At 46.6% G+C, this 21,588-nt stretch overlaps 1 protein-coding gene and 1 long non-coding RNA gene across 9 annotated transcripts in view; one reads left to right on the top strand and one right to left on the bottom strand.

Moving 5' to 3' along the window:
- The window catches only part of LOC125754785 (uncharacterized), a 54,433-nt gene extending 45,673 nt beyond the window's left edge, over window positions 1-8,760 (top strand). The window contains exons 4-5 of one of the 3 annotated variants that reach the window (XR_007409602.1): window positions 7,593-7,669; window positions 8,151-8,760. This is a non-coding gene — a long non-coding RNA (uncharacterized LOC125754785). The remainder of the gene's footprint in view (window positions 1-7,592; window positions 7,670-8,150) is intronic. The other 2 variants (XR_007409601.1, XR_007409600.1) reach the window with 2 other exon arrangements.
- On the bottom strand, window positions 3,914-20,329 carry LOC112645021 (T-cell-interacting, activating receptor on myeloid cells protein 1-like). 6 transcript variants are annotated; one of them, XR_003126933.3, is made up of 12 exons: window positions 20,196-20,328; window positions 16,927-16,962; window positions 15,998-16,288; window positions 15,429-15,725; window positions 8,661-8,705; window positions 8,172-8,255; window positions 8,041-8,068; window positions 7,575-7,639; window positions 7,063-7,100; window positions 5,407-5,709; window positions 4,368-4,480; window positions 3,914-4,256 (listed from the first exon to the last, which is right to left on the bottom strand). XR_003126933.3 is itself a non-coding variant. In XM_025423994.3 (10 exons), exons 1-10 carry the CDS (start codon window positions 20,236-20,238, stop codon window positions 5,566-5,568), a joined length of 1,071 nt encoding a protein of 356 aa, XP_025279779.3. In that variant the 5' UTR covers window positions 20,239-20,328; the 3' UTR covers window positions 3,914-5,565. The 6 variants fall into 6 exon arrangements, 3 of the variants coding, with proteins under 3 accessions (XP_025279779.3, XP_025279780.3, XP_025279781.3); XR_007408499.1 differs by having other exon boundaries at window positions 4,368-5,709; XR_003126932.3 differs by having other exon boundaries at window positions 3,914-4,480.
- Between the last annotated feature and the right edge of the window lie 1,259 nt (window positions 20,330-21,588).

Here is a 21,588-nt window from a genome sequence, read left to right as displayed (position 1 = left end):
GTGTCTAAATCAGGCAGAGGAGAGTGAATGAAGAAAGGAATTAGGAACATAAAAAGATCATTTTTTGAGCATGGACTGATCATGTGTGCTTGAACCTGATTTTGAAGGTAACTGTGAAAGATAAGGGAACTTATAACCATGGACGTGTATTCCTCAAGGCCCCACAAGGACTGTGTGCAGGATTGGAATCCTCAGAACTATGCTGTGTTCACCACATCCCTGCATTCTCTCGCATACAAACAGGTGTGTCCTCCCAAGGGGGTGCTCCGGGGAGGAGCCTAGAGCCTGGGGGTCAGAGAACTGTAGTGGTAGCAGGAAGCTGAGTGCAGAGGGCCATGCAGAGGCAGGTCCTCCTCCCCTGACTTTTTCTGAATAATTAGCTTTGTTGGTGTCTGGAAACCAGTTCATTCTGAGGTACAGTTCTAGCTCCATAACCAGGGACATTCGGAACCACTCCTCTCTACCTCCTCAGGCTTTTTCCGAAGTCCTTTCAGACATGCCTAGGGTGCTGCATACCACAGATCCCACGTGTGTGTTCCTCTTAATTTGACATCATGGCTGAGTGGAAACATTTTTGGAGCTGAGCGGTTCTGGGTTGAGATCTGGCTTCCTTACCACCTGTGCAATCTGAGGCAACTCGCTCACTTTGCAGACTCAAATTTGATGCCTGATCTATAAAAATGTATTCTCTCTTGCAGGGTTTTTTTTTTTTTAAGGGGGGGGTAGATCAGAGTGATACTTCCCAAACATAGAACACATCCCATCAGTTTTATGTGTGATGATTTTAGGTGGAAGGAAGGACAATCAGAGCATTACATGGGGGTGCCTGGGTGACAGAGTTAAGCATCCGACTCTTGGTGTCTGCTCAGGTCGTGATCTCAGGGTTGTGGGATGGAACCCTGCCTGGGGCTCTGCGTTCAGAATGGAGTCTGCTTGAGATTCTCTCTCTCCCTCTCCCTCTGTCCCTCACCCTCACCCTTCTGTGTGCATCCACTCCCTCTATCTCAAATAAATAAAAAGAGAGAGCATGTGAGAGAGAGCATGAGTGGGGGGAGAGGCAGATGGAGAGGGAGAGGCAGACTCCCACCGAGCAGGGAGCCCAATGTGGGGCTCAATCCCAGGACTCCGGGATCATGACTTGAGCCAAAGGCAGATGCTCAACCGAATGAGCTACCCAGGTGTCCCTCAAATAAATAATCTTTTAAAAAAAGCACTATATGATTGCATGCAGTATGCAGTCCAGTAGAGCTGATTATATCACCAAGGAAACTTCCTTGAAGCTAGTCTCTGATATATGTGGATCGTGGCTTATTGCCTTTAGAGCAAAGAACTAGCAGGTCTCAGGCTCAGAAGCTTGATGAGGACCAGTGTATAGTTACAATATCCTAGCATTGTTTCCTTATCACTGCATTTACTTTATAGTCCTTGTATTTGACCTGGATTTTTCTGATAGTATCAAGATTTTTGCTGATAGTATCAAGATTTTCTGTTGTAAGCACTTTTCTTTAAGGAAAAAAGGTTGAGTCTATATTAAAAACAAAACACATTAAGCCAATAAAGTACAAGTAGCAAAGGCATTCAGCAGAAACCCTGAACTTGGAACAAGACTAATCGAAATTTGTAAAGCACCGGCTTACATTATGTAGCATATGCATTGCACTCAGCGAGATTTCTTTTTTTTTTTTTTTTAAGATTTCTGCAGCCGATAAACCAAAGCTGATGTTTTATTTTCTCTTTCCATCCCCAGTCCAAATCTCTTACCCTACTTGATCTTAGCCAAGAGGCAGAGAAGCAATACCAAACCTCTTACCAATTCTGTTGTTTTCTGTGGTCCCAATGTGTGCCCTGTGACACTTACTGAGACAGAGGAGTGGGAGTAGTTGGGAAATCATGGCAGCACGTCACTTTCTGCCTGTCCAACGCCTACTTTCAGTTCTGCAGTCCACGGGTGGGCGAGGAGCTGGGGTGGCCATGGCCTTGCCCTGAATCCACAGCGTCGAAGTAATGATTTTTCTCAGACTTTTCAGTTCCTCCTTCCATGCCGCTTTCTGAAAATGTTGTTGGTGCTGCCGATTGCAACATACTCTTTGCACACTTGGCTTCAAAGACTTGGCTCACAGAAAGTCCTCATCTGTCACAGATTTCAGGCATCAAATGTGTGACGCCCCCTCCCCCCAGATGCCCAAGGCTTGAGCCTGAAGAGTTCCTAAGAGGAGATAAAGGTACCTCACTGTTGAAAATATTGGAAAATCCTGGATACTCAGGTTGCTAGACATTCCCCACTGTCTTAAGAGCTAAGGACTATAGCCAAATAGTTCTTCTTCTTCTTTTTTATTTTTTAAGATTCTATTTATTTATTCATGAGAGAGAGAGAGAGAGAGAGAGAGGCAGAGACATAGGCAAGGGGAGAAGCAGGCTCTATGCAGGGAGCCTGATGAGGGACTCGATCCATGGATCAAGGATCACAACCTGAACCAACGGCAGACGCCCAACTGCTGAGCCACCCAGGCATCCCTTCCTTTTTTTTTTTAATAAGTAAATTCAGTGCCCATCGTGGCGCTCAAACTCACAACCCTGAGATCAAGAGTCCTATGCTCTACCGACTGAGCCAGCCAGGTATCCCACCAAATAGTTCTTTTACTAACTATGCCATGAGGTTCAGTTGCTAAAGCAGACTGATAGAACCCACATGTTGTGTGTTGTAGGGGAAGGATACAATATAGAAGCTGTAGAACATTACAATGAGAGTGTGCATCCCAGGCAAAAAAAGGGATTTCTCTCCTCTCAGCTGCCTAGATGGACTTTCTCTCTTGGGTCAGAGGGTCACCAGCATGTTCACAAAGTGTCTCAGAACAAGGAAACCCAAAATGGGTGTTTGGCTGGGGTTTCCTATTTCATGACAGGCATGTTGGCCGTCCCAGTGGCAGAGGCCTCTGGAGGGTCTCACAGGACCCAGTGTGAATCATCCTTCTCACGTTGACCAGTAAATAGCACTGAGAAGCTGGCACAGACAACTGCTTGGACCTATGGTTGCAGAGCAACACTATTAATCATTAGACCTCATTCCATGACCAGAGGCCCCTATCATGAGGTACACGTGTGTCAGCACCATGCTTGAAGAACCATCATGCGTGGGCACAGTGCCACGTTCTTCAGGATTTGCAGTGATTTTGGTGAAGCCATGGTGTCTACACCCACAATCGTTTTTGTCTGCTGGGAAAGCTGTGTGTGACTCACAGGCTCTTACTTAGCCAAGAAATGAAATTATCAGAAGATCTGAAATGGCAACTTTCCATTCTTTTCCACCACCCTCACTGATTTGTCTCTAGATAGCAAAATGTGTCTCTGCAACTTAAAAATGTAAATCCCGGTTTACCTACATTTTGACCAACTTGCTGACTTCACGGTACAGGTGAACCAGTGTGCTTCCTGCCAAATCATATTTGGTAAAATTAGAGTGCCAGGGGACAATTCACTGGAAATATGTAAAGTGAGGGGCAGCAGGGCAGATTCCCTTGTGCAAAGACATAGAGGCAAAAGAGGCAGGTGCAGGAGTTGGAACCCAGCTCTGTGTCAGAAGCCCATTCCCTTTTCAGAAAACCATTTGAAGCCCCCACCACCACCAACATGGTGTCAGCCAAGGCTGGGGTCTAATCTGAGAGTTCAGCTGAGGAAGGGTCTGCTTCCGAGCTCCAATGCAATTCTGACACAACCCACCCAGAGTTAGCACAGACTTCACAGGCTGACGGTGCAGCACCCACAAGACTGTCCTCACTGCAGACACAAGCTAAAGACGTAGGTATCCTGAGTCACCTGCACTTCTGAACCAATGACCTAAAATTTTGGTGGTTCCTGCTTCTGTCAGATTCAATAACTTGCTAGAACTACTCAAAGAATTCAGGGAAGTACTGTATTTATGTTTATAGTTTTTATTACAAAGGACACAAATCAAGATCACCTAGATGAAGAGACACACAGGGGGACGTCTGGGAGGACCCCCAAAGCAAAGCTTCCTATATTCTCAGGATGTGTCACCAGCCAGAAAGCTCCCCAAGTGCTGTCCAGAGTTTTCATCAGGATATCCTCACATAGGTGTGATTTTGATTGAATCACTACCCACATAACTGACTGTCTCCTCCTCTGATCCCCAGAGGTCAAGGTTGTAACCCTTTAATCATATGGGGTCGTTCTAGCATCACCACCTCCATCCCGGGTCATCTGACCGGCATAAATGCAGCTGTGGTACAAAGCACCCACTGTGAATAGCAAAGATACTCCTGTTACTCGAGAGATTCTGAGCACTTAGAGATTACCTCCCAGAAGCCAAGGAAAAAGACCAGCCATATTCTTTATTACACAACACATACCACATGCTTGTTGGCAGGAGTCAGTTCCTTACTGGCTAGAGACTATTCTTGGTTCCTTGCCAAGTGGGCTTCTCCAAGCTGGGGAGCTCACATCATCAAGCAAGTGCACAATCCTAGAAGGCAAGAGAGAGCCTGCTGTCTAGGTGGTAGTTGTATTCTTCAGTAGTGCAAGTGCTGAACTGACATCCTGCCTTCTTTGCCTCATTCTGTAGATTAGAAACAAGTCTCCCAAAGCCAGGGGAGGGCATTACATAGGGGCACGAAGACCAGAATAAGGATCATTGGAGGTCACAAGCCACAGTGAAGGCTGGCTTAAGCCCACAGACTTGTGTAAGGTTATGTGGAGAGAAGGGAGTGGGAACAGAGTGTGGCCACTAAGAAAGGCACTGGGCACTTGTCAAGAAGGAAACAGGAAGTGGTACAACCCCTCTGGTAAACTGTTCAGAAGTGTCTAATGAAATGAAGCACACACCTGTTCTTTGACCCAGTCATCCCACTATTTACAATCCAGGGAAAGGCCTGCGTGTATGCCACAAAGACATAGTTAAGAGTGTTCATGCAGCCTGACCCATAGAAATGTCAGCCTGGAAGCAACCCAGATGTCCATCCACCTGAAGGTGGATCAACAAACTGTGGCATGACCATGCAACGGAGTAATACTCAGCAGTAAAAAGGGAAGAAGATATGGATATGAGTAACATCGGGGATGAGCCTCAGAAATAACATGTGTGTGGAAGCAGCTGATGCAGAAGAGTACATGTGGTGTCTTGCAGGTGTATGGAGTGCATATGAAGAACGGGCAAGTCATCCAAGGTGACACAAGTCAGAGAAAGGAATGATCTCAGCGAAAATGGCAGTTAGCTGGAGAGTGGTGCAAGGAAACCTTCTAGAAGGAGTGCTGGAAATGCTGTTTTTATTTGAACAGTGGTTATACCAAAGGGAATAGGTAGAGATCTATCACTGAGATCTATATATATACACACACACACAGTCACTTGGCTATGTAAGGTTTGTGCATCTTACTCTGTGCAAATGATACCTCTTATTTGAAAACAAATTTTTAGAAGAAGGAAACAAGTGTTCATTGAAGATTTGGGGGAAGGGATCCCCATTTGCCTAGTGTCACAAGGGTCCTTCCTCTCTTTATCATCCATCTCCATGCTAGAAGTTCTTTCCTGGGTTACAGGTGCCCTTCTGGCTATGCCTTAAGGGTCGAATACACGCAGGTTTCCAGGGGCTGCTCCATCTGCCGGGAAAGACCCTCTCTTAGGGCTCTGGTGTTCAGCTCAGCATAAGTCACTGTGTGGGGTTCCTCAGCTCTTGACACTTGGGATGCTTTATCCTGAAAGGGAAGCAAGGAGAAAAGGATCAAGTACTCCCAGGAAGAAGTGTTGGGTTGTGAAGATTGAGCGTTTGGGACAAGTTGTGGTAGACAATTGTGTTAGAGCCTCCCACTCTTCAAGTCTTGCTGTGTTCCCCTACCCTCTTGAAGTTTGATGGAATCTAGGGATGTGCATCTGTCAAACAGAATAAGCATAAAGGATGGGCTGTTGTGTGTCATCATGTCCAAGACTAGGTTATGAAGGACTGACTTCCATCTTGTTCACAATGGTCACTTGCTCACGCTGATCAAGCCAGCTGCTGTGTCATAAGCTGTCCTATGGAAAGGCCCATATGGTCAGGATGGTCTCTGGCCAATAGCCAGTGAGGAACTGAATTCCACCAGCCACCACCTGAGTGAGTGGATGTGGAAACACATCCTCTCTTCATCAAGCCTGAATCCCAACCTGTGAGACCCGGCACGAGCCACACTCAGATTCCTGACCTGCAGACACTGTGAGATCATTAAGTGTTGCTTAAACCACTACGTTGGGGATGAATTGTTATGAACCATAGATAATTTATACCCACAGCCATCAGAGTGAGTGTTAATATGAAATGTCCTTAGGGTCAGAAAGCTAGTGGTGGTCAGGGGCTTGGGGTGGGGGTGTGGGCATGTGGAGAGTGCTTAAAGGCTGTGGGGTTTCTTTGGGGCACCATGAAAACATTCTGGAATTAGATATTGGTGATTATTGTACAGCATTGTGAATATTCCAAAAGTTGCTAAATTGTATGGGTTAAAATTACGAATTTTATGTGATGTGAATTTTGCTGCAATTTTTAAAAAATTGAACTGTAAAAAAAATAAGGGTGACTATAAATAGCTGCAGGATGTACTATGGATGTATTTCATGGTAGGTGCTTTACAGGGGATCTTACCATATTTTCATTAAGAGCACCAAGAGGTGGGCTGTATTATCCCCATTGTCCAGATGGAGAAACAGAGGTTCAGGATGGGAAGGTCGCTGGCCCGAGATTCTAACAGTTTATAATAATAGTACGTTCAGGGGTACTGAACACAATGCCATGCCTGGGATCTGACTGATCATTGTGTGGCTCTGAGCTCATTAAATCATCCCATTAGTTCTAGAGAGAAGGTGGCCTGCATCCCCCGTCACATGGGGAAATGTCCCCAGAAAGGACAAGTCATGGGATGAAGAGTTCAACCCAGATTCCTCTGGAAAGTTGAGTGAGGGCTGGGGTGGGGGCGGTGAGGAGGAATGCAGAGGCCCAAACCATTGACAAAACCAGGCAGAGTGACAGAGAACCTGGGACAAGGAGGGGTGATGATGGGGTAGCCATAGTGGAAACTCACCAAGGCAGGAGAACAGCTTGTGATAGCCATGGACAAATCTGGGAAGGAAAAGAATCTGCTGTTGCTGCGCCCCCAGGCTCCCAGGGTGAAATCTGCACACACACCACCACTCACACAGACATTCATCATACACACCCTCACATGCACACACCTATCCCTGTATATCGTCTCACACACACACATGCGCATATATGTGCACTCACAAGTACTCCTACACACACACACTCGCATACATACATTCACGGACACATGAACATACAAACCACGCACAAACACATGCAACACAGACTTACACAACCACGCACATCTACAAACACACACAGACACACGTACACACACATTTGTGCACTGTTACATGCATACACATGTTCACATGCATGCATACATCCCTGCGCACCTACATGTGCAGACTCACATGTGCACACTCAAATACACATGCTTACATGGGCACAGGCAGCATGCAAATGTGCACACCCTGCACACGTACAAATACACACACACAGGGGACCCACCATCGCTTTCTTTCCCAGGCTGAACACTTGTCCTCTGTTCTTGAGGGTCCTTAGAAGAGCGGGAGCTGAAGGAGAGAAACACTGAAGCGTTGGAGGTGAAGGAAATTGGAGTGAGACACTGGGATCATAGTGGGTGGGCGGAGGTGAGGTGGCAAGCAAGATTGTGTGTAAACCAAAGTCCCCCCACCTTCTCCACACTCATGTACCACTCCCTGGGGTCCCCAGGCTGTTTGGGTGCCCAGTAGAGTTTTGTGAGAGGAGGGGGGGAGGGGTTGGGGGCTGGGTGGTCCATGAGGACAGACTCCAAGGAAAGAGCATTGGGTGAGAATTGAAGGGTGGTCGTAAGAAGAGAAGACATGGAGAGATGCTTGGGGTGGTCACTGGGGTAAGAAAGGTGCTGAGGAATCAAGGCAGCAGTGGAGGAGGAGTTAAGTATGGGCTGATGGGATCCTCCGAGTAGCCCTACCATTTGGTCATCTTGTTAGGAGCTGCTCCTGGGGATGAAAGAGAGACAGCATCAACCCTGTGGTGTTAACTTTCCCATTCCATTTCTTCCATTTCCTCCCAAATACTTAGCTGTTGCTTTCCTGAACTCACCACACTGGGTGTATTTGTAGATGAGGAAGACTCCGAGGATGAAGAGAAGGATGAAGATCACAATGAGGGTGAGCTCCACGGTCCCTGGGGAGAGGAGAAGAGGTGAGAGCGCCCTCCATTTCCTGAGACATGTTCTGGTGCCTCAGTGTGTCTACCATCAATTGAGTTCCTGCCGCGTGCTGGAGATCTACCTCACTACGTTTTTCTCATACTGGGAGGGAGACCAAGTGATGCCCCATTGTGCAGATGCCGAAGCTGAGCATCAGAGAATTGAAGTACCATTTCCAAAGTGGCCCAGCTACCGAATATGCAGAGCTGTGCCTCTGATCCTTCCCACCTCAAAAGACCTAGCACTGAGCCATAGCCTTCAGGCATCACTGAAAGATAGACATCTTCCAGAATTTTCCCAGAGGTGGATAACTCAGGACTTCACAAGGATGTCCCATCCCACAGGTGAATGACCTTTTGTCCCAGGAAGCTCTGTCTTACCTACTCCTGTTTCTGCCATCTTGGGAGACTCTCTTTCAGTTTTATCTAGAAGACAGAATTCTTGAGTTTAAATTTAAATAAAATTGAATAAAATTTAAAACTCTATGCATTATTTACAAAGGCATGCCTATGTAGTAAAAGTATAAAAACATGCACAGAAATAACACTAACCACAGGGTGGAGGGTTCTACTGGGAAGGAGAAAAATAATGTTGAGAGGGAAAGAGGACTCTTTAAATCTTGTGTGTGTGTGTGTGTGTGTGTGTGTGTGTGTGTGTAAAGAAAACAGTTTAGAGCAAATACGATGAGCTGTGAGCAAGTATAATTCTGGGTGGTGGATATGTAACTGTTATTTGATGGTTACTTTTATTAGGTAGTATTTTTCAGATTTCTCAAAAGAAAGGAAATTCCTATCAGTTCTCTCACTGGTTTGTGGGAGGAAGGTTTTCTGAGTTTTAGATCTATCCAGGGAACAGAATTAAGTAAGATAGGATGCAGAAAGAAAAAGCGAGTGTACTCCAGGAATGTCCGGATCCCATTCAGGGACCCCAAGCCTCCTGTGTAGGCAGGTGTGATGGTTAGATTTATGTGTCAACTTGACTAGGTTATGGTACCCAGTTATTTGGTAAAATACCAGTCTAGACTGGTTGCCAGGAAGATGGCACCTGAAACTAATATAACACTGTATGTTAATTACGCTGGAATTAAAACAAATGCAGTCTTAACCTAAATTCATTTTTTAAAAAGACGTGATTAACGTTTAAGTCTGCAGAGTTTGAGTGGAGCAGATTAGTCTCTGTAATATGGGTGGGCCTCATCCAATCAGTTGAAGGCCAAAAGAGAAAGACTGATCTCCTTTGGGGATGAAGGAATTCTTCTTACAGTTACCCCCTCTAGACTCAACATCAGCTCTTCCTCAGGGTCTCTAGCCTGCTGGCTACATGAGTTGCCCAGGGTCGCACAGTTAGTGAGTAGCAGAGCCAGGGTGGGACCAAGCTTCATGAAGCTCTGCTGATATGATACTCACCATGTCACTCTTCATTGCCTTTACCACCCACAGCTTTGCTGGCTCCACCTCTAGGAGCTGACCACAGCAGAAGAAGTAGACCTCTGAGACCACCCAAAGACCCCACCTCCTCCCAGCCCTGTACTTCACCCCAGGCCACTGTTTGTGCTGTTCTCTATTGGACCACTCGTAGTTGTTCACCTGTGTGTCCTAGGGAGCCACAGTGTCAGAAAGGGGGACACTGTTTGTCTCAAACACCTCCTGTCTACTCACCCTCCCCTCCCACCCCCTGCCAGCTGCATTTGCTCTCCTCCTGACCAGAGACTGCTTTGACAGTTCTGACTTCAGAAATGATGAGTAAACCCCACGAACCATCAGGCTTCTAGGGTCTGGCTCCAAAGAAATCACTGGGAAGCTGGACACAAATCACACTTTGGAATAAAGGGAGAAAAAAAACCAAACACCTCAAGTGACCTTGAAGGAAGACAGGACCACAGGAAAGGTGATTGAGCCAGTATTCTGGTAAGTAGCTTCTGAAGCAGCTTACTGGTCCGGGGCACATAGTTTAAGTAATTAGAGGCTTTAGGAGTTGGAGGAGAATATGGTCTCCACCTGTAAAATCCCTGAAGGAACTCTGGTGTCGACCTGGAAATGAGACAGTAGGTCTGGAGCAGAGTTTCTCATCTTGGGCACTACCGATATTTGGGGCTGGATAATTCTTGGTGGGGAGGAGTCCTGTGCATCATTGGCTGTTTTGTGGCCATCCATGGTCTCTACCTCCTAGATGCCATGAGCATCGCCTATCCCCCATCCCCAGCCACAACCACCAGAAATGTCTCAGACATTGCCATATGCCACCGAGTAGCAAAATCGCTCCTAGTGGAGAACCACTGGACTGGGGAAAATAAGAGGGGAGCCTAAGATGAGCAACTTCTCTTTCCTTGTCCTCTGTCAGAATGCCTGCTTCCTGCCTTGGCCAGTCAGGTGACCCTCTCATCCCCACAAGTTAAACAGGCTGGTGTGTAGCAGCTGGTTTGGGGGGTCTGGCCCTGTAAGAACTGCGTTAGACTGTAAGGGCGTACAAAAAGCTCTTGCGAATCCCTAAGGAAACTCTTGGGCTCCATTGCTGATAATCTGTCCATGCACCTGGATCCAGTCATCCACCTGCCAACTCCTCCCCCCCACCCCTCTGCAGGTGACATCTTCCTGTCTTCTTCAGCCTGTTGCCCTTGGTTACAGTTGCCTGGATGTGAACAGTGGCTGAAAGAACACAGGAAAGGTGGTTGAGCTTATCAATAGCCTCCAGGTGAGCCGTTCCGTTACACGTATTCACACCAGAAGAAGCAGTATGTGTGACCATCACACAAGAAACTCAGAAGGTTCCTTACAGGCCAAGGATAAGGAAGAGGGAAAAAAAATGACTCACCAGTTGTTGAATAACCCCAAATTATTTAAAATTTCTCCCTTCTACAGAAAGCAAATCCAGCCTACAATATTTTTCTTCCAGTTTTGTCTCCTTGAGCATCACATTTTGAAAAGACTGTCTCATCTGTGCTTAATGCTTGTACCTTGTCACATGCAGTTGAGCTGCGTTAGAGACACAGACGTGTACCCTTGGCCTTTTTAGAACCTGGAAGATCTTGAGAGGTCATGCAGCTTTCCACTAATATTTATAATTCATTTTAACCATGAGGATATTTACTGTTATCATTTGAAGGATAAGTACCTTCTCTTTTTCCTAGAAAGTCTCCCACTAGGAGTGCAGTTCTTGATAAAGCTGTTTCAACATGTAAGGAAGAAATTTGGGATGTTGATAATGATAATAATAGTAAATACTTAGATGATATTTGCTGTCCACCAGACACAGCTTAGAAAGGATTTAGGTAAATTATTATTTTTTTTAAAAACTTTATTTTTTTAAAGATTTGTATTTATTTATTCATAGACACACACACAGAGAGAGAGAGAGAGAGAGAGAGAGGGAGAGAGAGGCAGAGACACAGGTAGAGGGAGAAGCAGGCTCCATGCAGGGAGCCTGACGTGGGACTCCATCCCAGGCCTCCAGGATCACACCCCAGGCTGCAGGCGGCACTAAACCACTGTGCCATGGGGGCTGCCTGGATTTAGGTAAATTAACTCCTCAAAATCTCACCCCAAGTCCCTCATATAGGTACCACTATCAACCCTGTTAAACAGACAGAAGCTGAGGCAGACAGGGGCAGAGTAATCTTTGGCCCCAACCCAAATCCAAACACTTGTAATTAATTTGCAAAACAAGAGTAGGTACACACCTTCCAGATAGTAGGGCCATCTACCTAAGTGACAGATGGGTGGTTACCGTTGTTGGAATGTTTTTTCCTTTCACCCAGTTACCTGACTTATGCCCCTGGGGGGAATGCCCTTCACACTGACCTAGAAATCAATGGAGCAGGTGGATCTTAGATACAGGAAAGGTGTCCCTAGGTCTGTGAATTCCCCACCTCACTCCCTGGCCCCAACCTGGGGTAGAGAGAAAACGCCTTTACCTGGTGCTGCCAGGTGGTCTCCAAATCAGCATCAGGACCTTAGAATTTTCTTGCTCTGTCCAGGGCTCTATAATTCTGGAGCAAACACCCTTACTGAGCAAATACCTCACCCTCCTTAGCTGTCTCAGTCCATTTGGGCTGTTCTAACAGAATGCCACAGGCCAGGGGGATGATGAACAACGGATATCTTTTGCTCGAAGGTCTGGAGACCAGAAGTCCGAGATAAGGGTGTCAGCATGGTCCAGGGATGTTGGGGCTCTTCTAGGTGGCAAACTTCGATAGCCTCACCCAGCGGAAGGGAGGGCTCCACTCTTAACTGAAGCACCTCCCAAAGGCACCCACCTCCTGATGCTGTCACATCAGGAGTTAGGATTTCAACATGAAATTGCAGGGAGGAGGGACACAACTTTCAGACCCTAGGATCAGAAGGTATCACCTCTCCTCTTTTTTAGGAACTGCTCATTGCCTCCTAAATCAAGTCACCCAGGATGGACCTGAGTTTTTCTTGCACAGCATCCTCCTGAGAGAACATTTCCTAGGATCAACCTAGAGGCTGAGCTGACCAAACCTGTTCACAAACCTCCACCCCATCTCCCAATCCTCTGCCCCAGGTCCCTTTGTCTGTGTGTGTCTGTTTTGAACTGGGTCTGGGAAGGAGAGTCAGATGGTTCTCCAGGAGTAGAATTTATGAGCTGCAAACTCAGCTCTTAAAAGTCATGTTCTCTGCCCAAAAGAAGGAGCTGGTCCCCACTAAAAGAATGAAACCAGTCCCTCATTCTAGTTTCTTTTTTTTTTCCATTCTAGTTTCTGAAGCCAAGTGGCATCCACGCACTTCCCACGATTTCCTGGCCTGTGATCCCAGTGGTTTCCAGCCAGGCCTGGCCTTGCCTTGCCTCTGTGGGACATTGGGCAGTGTCTGGAGACCTTGTGGGTGTCACAGCTGGCAAAGGACACTTGTAGCAGGTGGAGATCAGAGATGGGGCTGAACATCCTATGATGCACAGGATGCACTTTTCTCCCCACCCCACCCACACACACAAAAAAAGAATTATCCAGCAAAAAAGGGTCAGTAGTGCCAGGTTGGGACACCCTGAATGACCTCTTTAATTCCAAAGGCTGATAGATTCCCCTAACTTTTCCTAGGTCACTCCAAGGTAGGTGCAACCAAGTGTCTTGACTAATACAATCATGAAAACTATCTGTTATAATTGATCAGCTATATTCCCTCTCCTTCTCATAGAAGTTGTATGGGTCCGATGTGTGCATTGCTCCCCCCAGAAAGGCATACAAAGAAATGAGTTGCAGGATACTCACAGCGAGTGCCAGAGCTATAGTTTTAACTCAGGGCAGCTGGCTTCTCTTCTTCTCATATACTGTATGACATTTCTCAGGACCTCTGAATCCCTGCCCCATGAGCTTTTAGGAAATTCTGGTCCTTGTATCAATACAGGGGAACTCAGCCCCCATCCAGTAGGATGCCTGGTTCCTACTGGCCTCTCTTCCTACCCTCATCCTGGACAAACTCACAAAATAGCCCTGGTGCACAAGGGTAAAAAAACATCCCTTTCCTGGGATGCCTGGGTGCTCAGCAGTTGAGCGTCTGTCTATCTTTGGCTTAGGGTGTCATCCCAGAGTTCCAGGATTGAGTCCCGCAGGGAGCCTGCTTCTCCCTCTGCCTATGTCTCTGCCTTCTCTCTGTGTCTCTCATGAATAAATAAATAAAATATTTAAAAAACCAAACAAATAAACAAAAAATATCCCTTTCCTGAACAGACCTACAGAACCCATATGCACTGTAGGTAGCAATGTAGAATGGTGTGGCCACTATGAAAAACAGGATGGTGGTGGGTCCTCAAAAAACTAAAAGTAGAACTCTCCTGTGATCCAGCAATCCCATTTCTGAGTATACATCCAAAAGAACTGATACCCAGTAGGTGGCCAGCAGGTGATGGGCCAGTAGTCAAATAGGTGGAAATGACCCAGATATCCATCAGTGGATGAATAGGTACATGAAATGTGGTCCGTTCATAAAATGGACCATTGTCAACCTTGACAAGGAAGGAAATCCAGCTATCTGCTACAATATGCATGAACCTTTAGACATGATTCAGAGTGAGAAAAGCCAATCACAAAAGGACAGATACGGTATGATTCCAGTTACGTGAGGTTCCTGGATTTGTCAGATGCATTGAGACAACATAGGATGGAGGGTGCTGGGGGAGTGGGGTGTGGAGAGGCTGTTTGATGGGGACAGAGTTTCGATTCTGCAAGATGAAAAGCATTCTGGAGGCAGGTGTTGGTGGTGGTGGCAGCAGCTAGGCTACAGTGCAAGTGCACTTGACACTTCTAAGCTGTGCACTTGAAAATACTTACAGTGGTAACTTTTATGTTAGGCACTTTTGCCATGGTTTTTAAAAATCATTCCCCTTGGGCACCTGGGTGACTCAGTTAAGTGTCTGCCTTCGGCTCAGGTCATGATCTCGGGGTCCTGGGATGGAGCCCCACATTGGTGTCTCTGCTCAGCAGGGAGTCTGCTTCTCCTTCTGCCCCTGCCCCACTCATGTGCACTCACTCATGCACACACAGTCTCTCTCAAATGAATATTTTTTTAAATAAAAATAAATTAAAATCATTCCTCTCCAAAAGAAAGAAAGGGCTCAGTAGGAAGAGAAAAGCTCAACTCAGCTGAGCTAAAAGGCAAGAGTGCTAGAGTCCCAGTGAAAATGGAACACAGATCTTCCTTGAGTCTCTGAGTCTTTCTCAGAAAGATGCTCCTGGGCTCTCTGTTATTCTCTCGCTCCTCATCCACCATTTTGCTAGAACCTCCTCCTGCCTAACCCCAGGAGGTGTCATTCACACGTTAGTCTAAATGAATTGTGCCCTGCCCAGGATATATGTGACAGTTTTGTGGCTACTTCTTATTTTCTTAGTGGGGGTCAATTGCAAATCCCCCCTCACCCACACCTGGTGTCCTCAGAGCATATTTGGCCACCTGCACTGGGAAGCCCACACCCAGCCTCCTTTTATATGATTCTCCACCATTTGCACTCCTTCCTTGGCACAAGATCCTCTACACTATTCCACAGAATACTGGCCCTCACTTGGATTTTCCTAAATGATTTCCCCAAGTTGCAGAGTCTTGTGGATACAGACTGTGTCCACACCTCTCTCTCTCAGGTCCCAGCAGCTCAGCAGGCAGGTAATCCATCTGCCGTCCTCCTGACAGTAAACGCCTCACCTTTCACTGTGATCTCAAGATGGTTGCTAGGCTCCGAGGCCCAGAAAGGAGCCCTCATCAGGAAGTACACGCAGCTGTAGTTCCCAGCATCACTGACTGTCACACTCCTGAGGGAGAAGTCTGTCTCCTTCCCTGCTGGATCCTGGACCCGTATGGGCTCTGCTGCTCCCGCCTTCAGCAGAGCGAACTTTATAGGCATGAAAATATTGTCTGGCCTCTGACACTGCAGGGTCACGGTTTCTCCTGCGGTCACCACACCTCTTTGGGGGGCTTGGAGGGAAGGTTTAGGGAACTCTCCTGGAAGAGAAGAGGGCTCCAAGGTCACGGGGAGAAGCCTGAGATTCCCCCCCCCACCCTGTTCTCCTGGCAGGGGTCCCACCAAGCAGGAGAGACGATAGATCCCTGGTCTCACCCTCTTCTGACTCTGACTACAAGCCCTGAGTGAAGCCCAGCCAAGTCGTTCTGCTGCCGTGTTTCTCCATCTCCCCTTGCCAACCCCCCCCCCCCGCCCTGCCTCCCTGGGGTTCCTCCCCACACCTGCCCCTGTTACTCCAAAGCACCCTCCTCACCTGTCACCAGCAGGAGGAGGATGTCACTGGGCTGTGAACTTCTTTGCGGGGGCTCTCGTCTGTAGTATTCGCAGGTGTACGGTCCAGAGCTGCTGGCTTGTAGGTCAGTGAGGAGAAAACGAGCCATGCCCTCTGTGGAATCTGGTGATTGTGGGAACTCCACAGGAACATTTCCCTTTCTGAGAGCAAAGTTGACATCATTGGTGGAAGTGTGGCATTGCAGTGTCACATTGCTCTTGGGAGGCATTATCCAGCTGGGCCGGGCACTGAGGGAGGGCTTGGGAAGGGTCTCTGGAAGGAAGCAGATTTTGGGATGGGATTTGGTGCCTGAGCTGCTCTCAGGAAGTCCCTTTAAGTAAAGAGAAGGGAGAAATATTCCATTGTGTACATAAACCACATCTTCTTTATCCATTCATCTTTCGATGGACACCGAGGCTCCTTCCACAGTTTGGCTATTGTGGACATCGCTGCTATAAACATCGGGGTGCAGCCATTAGAAACGACAAATACCCACCATTTGCTTCAACATGGATGGAACTGGAGGGTATTATGCTGAGTGAAGGAAGTCAATCGGAGAAGGACAAACAGTGTATGTTCTCATTCATTTGGGGAATATAAATAATAGTGAAAGGGAATATAAGGGAAAGGAGAAGAAATGTGTGGGAAATATCAGAAAGGGAGACAGAACATAAAGACTCCTAACTCTGGGAAACGAACTAGGGGTGGTAGAAGGGGAGGAGGGCGGGGGGTGGGGGTGAATGGGTGATGGGCACTGAGGGGTGCACTTGACGGGATGAGCACTGGGTGTTATTCTGTATGTTGGTAAATTGAACACCAATAAAAAATAAATTTAATATAAAAAAAGTAAAGAGAAGGGACACGGGGAGTTTGGAGTGAAGGAGAGAGAGGATCTAACTGAAGAAACTCACCATCAGTCATCCTGTTTCCTCGGCCAGCACACAACCCTGTGAGAGAATCATCCATGAGACACGAGCATCCGCCTGGAGCCCTGTCCTGAGGGGCCTCCCTGGGGCTCCTGCTGAGAATGTACTCCCGTCATCACACTCAGTGACAGTCTCAGCCTCCTGCAGGAGAGCCCATCTGGCATGGGTGCTGGTTTGCCCCTCACGTTAATTTCCTAGGGCTGCTGGTGTCACAAATTGTCACAAGTTTAATGGCTCCTGACAACACAGATTTATTATCTTGCAGTTCTGTGGGTTACAAAAGTCCAACAACACAGGTTCCACTGGCTAACACCAGAGTTCTTTGTGGATGATTTCCTTCTGGAGGCTATAGATGAAACCCATTTCCTGGTCTTTTCCATGTCTAGACATGCCCACACCCTTTGGTGGTGGTCTCCTCCTCTGGCTGTAAAACTAGCAATGGTTGGTACATTGACACCTCTTGTACCTGTTTTGCTACACTCTAAGGATCCTGTGGTTACACTCTGACCACCCAAATAATTCAGAAGCAACTCCCTACCTTAAGGTCAACTGATAAGCAACTATAATACTACCTGCCACTTGGATTTTCTTTGCCACATCCAGGAATGTACCCACAGCTCCAGGGAGTCAGGACACAGACATCCTTGGGAGTCTATCTCAGTCTCTCTGTCATTTCTCATGTTGTCCCACTTCACTGTCCCAGGGTCCTCTCTCCTTACAATGGCCCCAGGACTTTAGATGGCCTTGCCATTTTGCCTCAGAGTCCAAGGATTTCCCCCACCCTTTATCCATCCACCCTACTCATCTGTTGTATTCTGTGATGTCCTCTTTAGATTTCATGGTGGACAAAAAAAAAAAGATTTCATGGTGGAGGGCATGGTGAAGGACATGGGGCACTATGCTTGGCTCCTGATCATCCCTGTTATGCTAAGTGTGTCACTCAAGCTGTCTCCTGAGCATGTCAACATTGTAGAGGGCACAGGATCTACTCTTCCCCTCATACCATGGCTTCTAGCGTGTGAGAAAGATCTTAATTATGACCCAAACCATTTGACTGGGGGGAAATCCAACCACTTAGGTTCTAGAGACACCTATTATTCCTGATGCTATTGGGTCCTGAAGAGATTTGGAGTCACTAGAATTTAAGCTCCTTGAGAGCAGAGAATACATCCTCAGTACCTAGAACACAGCGCAGACTGGCAAATATTCAATAAATATATGATTACCAATGGAGTCTGAATCTTATGTAAAGAGAGTCATTTGCAAAGATTTCTGAAGTCCCAGAAATTATTTCCCAAATTCCCTCCCAACACAACAGCATAACCATCTGCGTCAACTGAGAGCAGGGGAAGGAGGTGGGGAGATCCCTACCCTATGATAAGGGACATGTAGCTGGTGAGAATGCAGTCCTTTGTGTGAAGATACTTGTCTGCCCTTGGGGAATAGCCTAAATGCATCCCTGGTATGATGGTTGGCATGAGTCATCTCCTTGGTGCCCCAGAGTAAATCTCAAAAATATAAGATCGGAATTGCTTGCAAGGGTGAAGTGTATGTTCCCCATCTACCCCCTCTGGTGGCCTTACTTTCAGATCTAGACCAAACTGATCCTAAAAGTGAGATCATGCAGTATTTGTCTTTGTCTGACTTGTTTCACTTCACGTAAAACCCTCAAGGTCCATCCATGTTGTCACAAATGGTGGGATTTCCTTCTTCCTCACGGCTGAATAATATCCCACTATACATACAGACCACATCTTCTGTAGTCATTTATCCATGACGGACCCTTTGGTCATTTCCATGCCTTAGCTGTTGTTAATAATGCTGCAATAAACATGGAGGTGCAGACATTCCTCCAATTTCCTGTTTTCATTTTCTTCAGATATGTAACCCCAAAGTGAGATTGATGATCATATAGTAGTTCTACTTTTAGCTTTTAAAAAATTTTTATTAGAAAGAGACTGTGAGTATGTGGGGGAGGGGCAGAGGAAGAAGGAGAGAAAGAATCCCAAGCAGGCTTATGCTCAGTGTAGAGCCCAACATGAGGTTCAGGCTCATGACCCTAAGTTCATGACCTAAGCCAAAATCTAGAGTCAGACACCCAACCAACTGAGCCACCCAGGAGCCCTACTTTTAACTTTTTGAGGAATCTCAAAAATCTCAAAAATTTGAGGAATCACTGTGTCTTCCACAGTGGTTGCACCCGTTTGCATCCCCACCAGCAGTGCGTGAGGATTCCCTATTCTCCACGTCCTCACCAACACCTGTTGCCTCTTGTCTTCTTGATGACAGCCATTCTGACAGGTGTTGAGTGGTAGCAGCAGAGATCATGCAGCCCACAGAGCCTGTCTATCAGGCCCTCTACAGGAGAAGATTGCCAACACCTATTTAGATCACTGGATCCATGTTCACTTACCTTCTTGAGGTTTTTCTAGCCACAACTCCCTTCACTCACCCTCCAGACATTTCTACCCCTAGACCCCCAAATTAGGACCTTTTAAATTCCTTCATATTGCCCAATAGAAAATTATGGCTTTTGGTACTGTGCAGACCAGAATTTGAATTCACCTTCTTCACATAGTAGCGAGTGGCCTTGGCACATACTTCAGCTGTGAGTTTCGGATTCTTTGAATGAAGTATGGGGAAGAGAACTATTTGGGAGAATTTCTCTAAGAGATGTAAGATCATGCAATGACAGGAGAGTATCGCTGAGCCTGTGTGAGAAAATCTCTCTCTTCTGGGTTCCTGGTTCTCTCTCTGATCCCATGGAGGAATACCACAGCCCAGTGCTGGTCTGCAGCCAGCTTCTCGCATTTACTGCTACCTCTCAGAAACAGAAAACTGTGGCCCAGGGACCAGAGGGTCTGTTTTTGAGGATGGACACTGATTTTCCATTAATAGAAGTATTCTACAGATTTTCTTTTAAGATAGAGTTGAGTACAAAAATAATAACATTAAAAACCTGGGGAATTTGAAGAGGAAGATAACATAGGAAAGAACACAGATGCCACGTACAGAGGGAAAAATGTCATTAGGAAATTCAGGGTTGACTGAGTTTGGGGAAACAGGAAAATGTGTGTAAAGTCCCCAACATATCCTGTGTACAGAATTTGTATTCAGGGTTCTAGTTTTAATAAAACTTCTGTAGAAGGTTCTAGTCTGTGTTTCCACACCCTGCCCTGCAGGCCTTGCCAGCTCCAGCTGCTGCCCCAGACCAGCCCCACCTCCCATAGTGACTGCCCTTCCCCAAGACTTACCAGTATAGAGCACAACCAGGAGTTGGGACATCATGGCAGCCATACAAGCCTCTTCTAAGGATCTTCCTTCAGTCTTGCTGTTGGTGATTAGCCAAATGTTCTCGACTGCAGGACATGCAGGAACAGCTTTGCCTCTGGTTTTTCAGCCCTCCACTCTACATGCCCCCGGTTTCTGTCTTCTAGTCTCTATCAGGAAATGACTATTGCAATACACTCTCAAGTCACTTCCTTCAGGCCTGACCCACTGAGTCCTCCAACAGCACAGAAGTCAGCCACCCACTTCTAAGGCATATCCATGAATATGCAAAGCATGGGAGAAACTGCTAGCTGAATTTCCATCACCATCGTCCCCTTCTGCACAGTGACAGCAAATAGCTGGGCTCCCAGCAATCCAGAATAAGAACTACATTTCTCTAAGGGCACCTCAGTGGCTCAGTCATTTGAGCATCTGACTCTTGGTTTCAGCTCAGAGCATGATCTCAGGATCATGGGATTGAGCATTGTGAGCCCTGCATTGGGCTCTGCACTCAGCAGGGAGTCTGATTCTCTCTCTCCCTCTTCCTCTGTCCCTCCCCAATAAAATAAACAAAATCTTAAAAACAAACAAACAACGTTTCTCTGCCTTAGGAAATTGTGGGTTCTTCTGCTCATAGGATGTGAGCAAAGTAATGTGAACAACTTCTGGATTGTGTCCCAGGAACCCTAAAGGCAAGAGCAGGGCCAGGGCGGAGGGCAAAGAGATGAGAACTCATAGGGCATCAGGGAAGGGTCAGGATCCTGGAGAACAAGAGAACAGGCCCTATAAAGAAAGGATAAGACAGAAAAACACTTACTGAAAGGCAGTATGGCAGAAAAGGAATTTGAAGAAGGAAATGTCTGCAGTGGGTTTGTAAGTTGTTTGCTGTGGAACGTGATGTGAACTACCTTGTGGGTGAAATCTCTTCTGTGAAATCTTCTGTCATTAGATCTCTGGTGTAACGAAGCCCTTCAGAAGAACTCAGGGAGTCATGTTCCACATCTGGCTGAAGTGTAGACAGAACAGGAGACAATCCAGACAGTGGACCCAGGCAATGGGCAGGAGCTGACTTGCACATGGAAAAATCTAGAAGGGTATATCTAGTATTTTTAAAGTGTTATTTTCTGAGTAGTAGAATTGTGCTCAGTATTTTTTTCCTTTGGTTATATATGTTTTCTAAATTGGCTGAAATTGATATGTGAATTTTAACCCTTTAAATATTATTGAAATTTAAGGTTTTCTAAATTTTAAGTGAAGTGCTGTGAATGAGAAAAACTCAAGGTTGAAAAAAGGAGTGAACTTGGGATACCTGGGTGACACAGTGGTTGAGCGTCTACCTTCAGTTCAGGTCATGGTCCTGGGTCCTGGGATCGAGTT

Source organism: Canis lupus, chromosome 1 (assembly GCF_003254725.2).
Source record: "Canis lupus dingo isolate Sandy chromosome 1, ASM325472v2, whole genome shotgun sequence".
Lineage (NCBI taxonomy): Eukaryota > Metazoa > Chordata > Mammalia > Carnivora > Canidae > Canis > Canis lupus.
This window is presented reverse-complemented; position numbering and strand designations above follow the sequence as displayed.

What these genes read in the sequence shown, in the direction of transcription:
- LOC112645021 (XM_025423994.3), bottom strand. Translation starts at nt 20,238, where the DNA reads ATGGCTGCCATGATGTCCCAACTCCTGGTTGTGCTCTATACTG. An exon ending in TCTTGAGATCACAGTGAAAG is followed by an intron (nt 8,706 to 15,428) that starts GTGAGGCGTTTA and finishes TCTGTCTTCTAG; the next exon opens with ATAAAACTGAAAGAGAGTCT. An exon ending in GATGGCAGAAACAGGAGTAG is followed by an intron (nt 8,256 to 8,660) that starts GTAAGACAGAGC and finishes TCCTCTCCCCAG; the next exon opens with GGACCGTGGAGCTCACCCTC.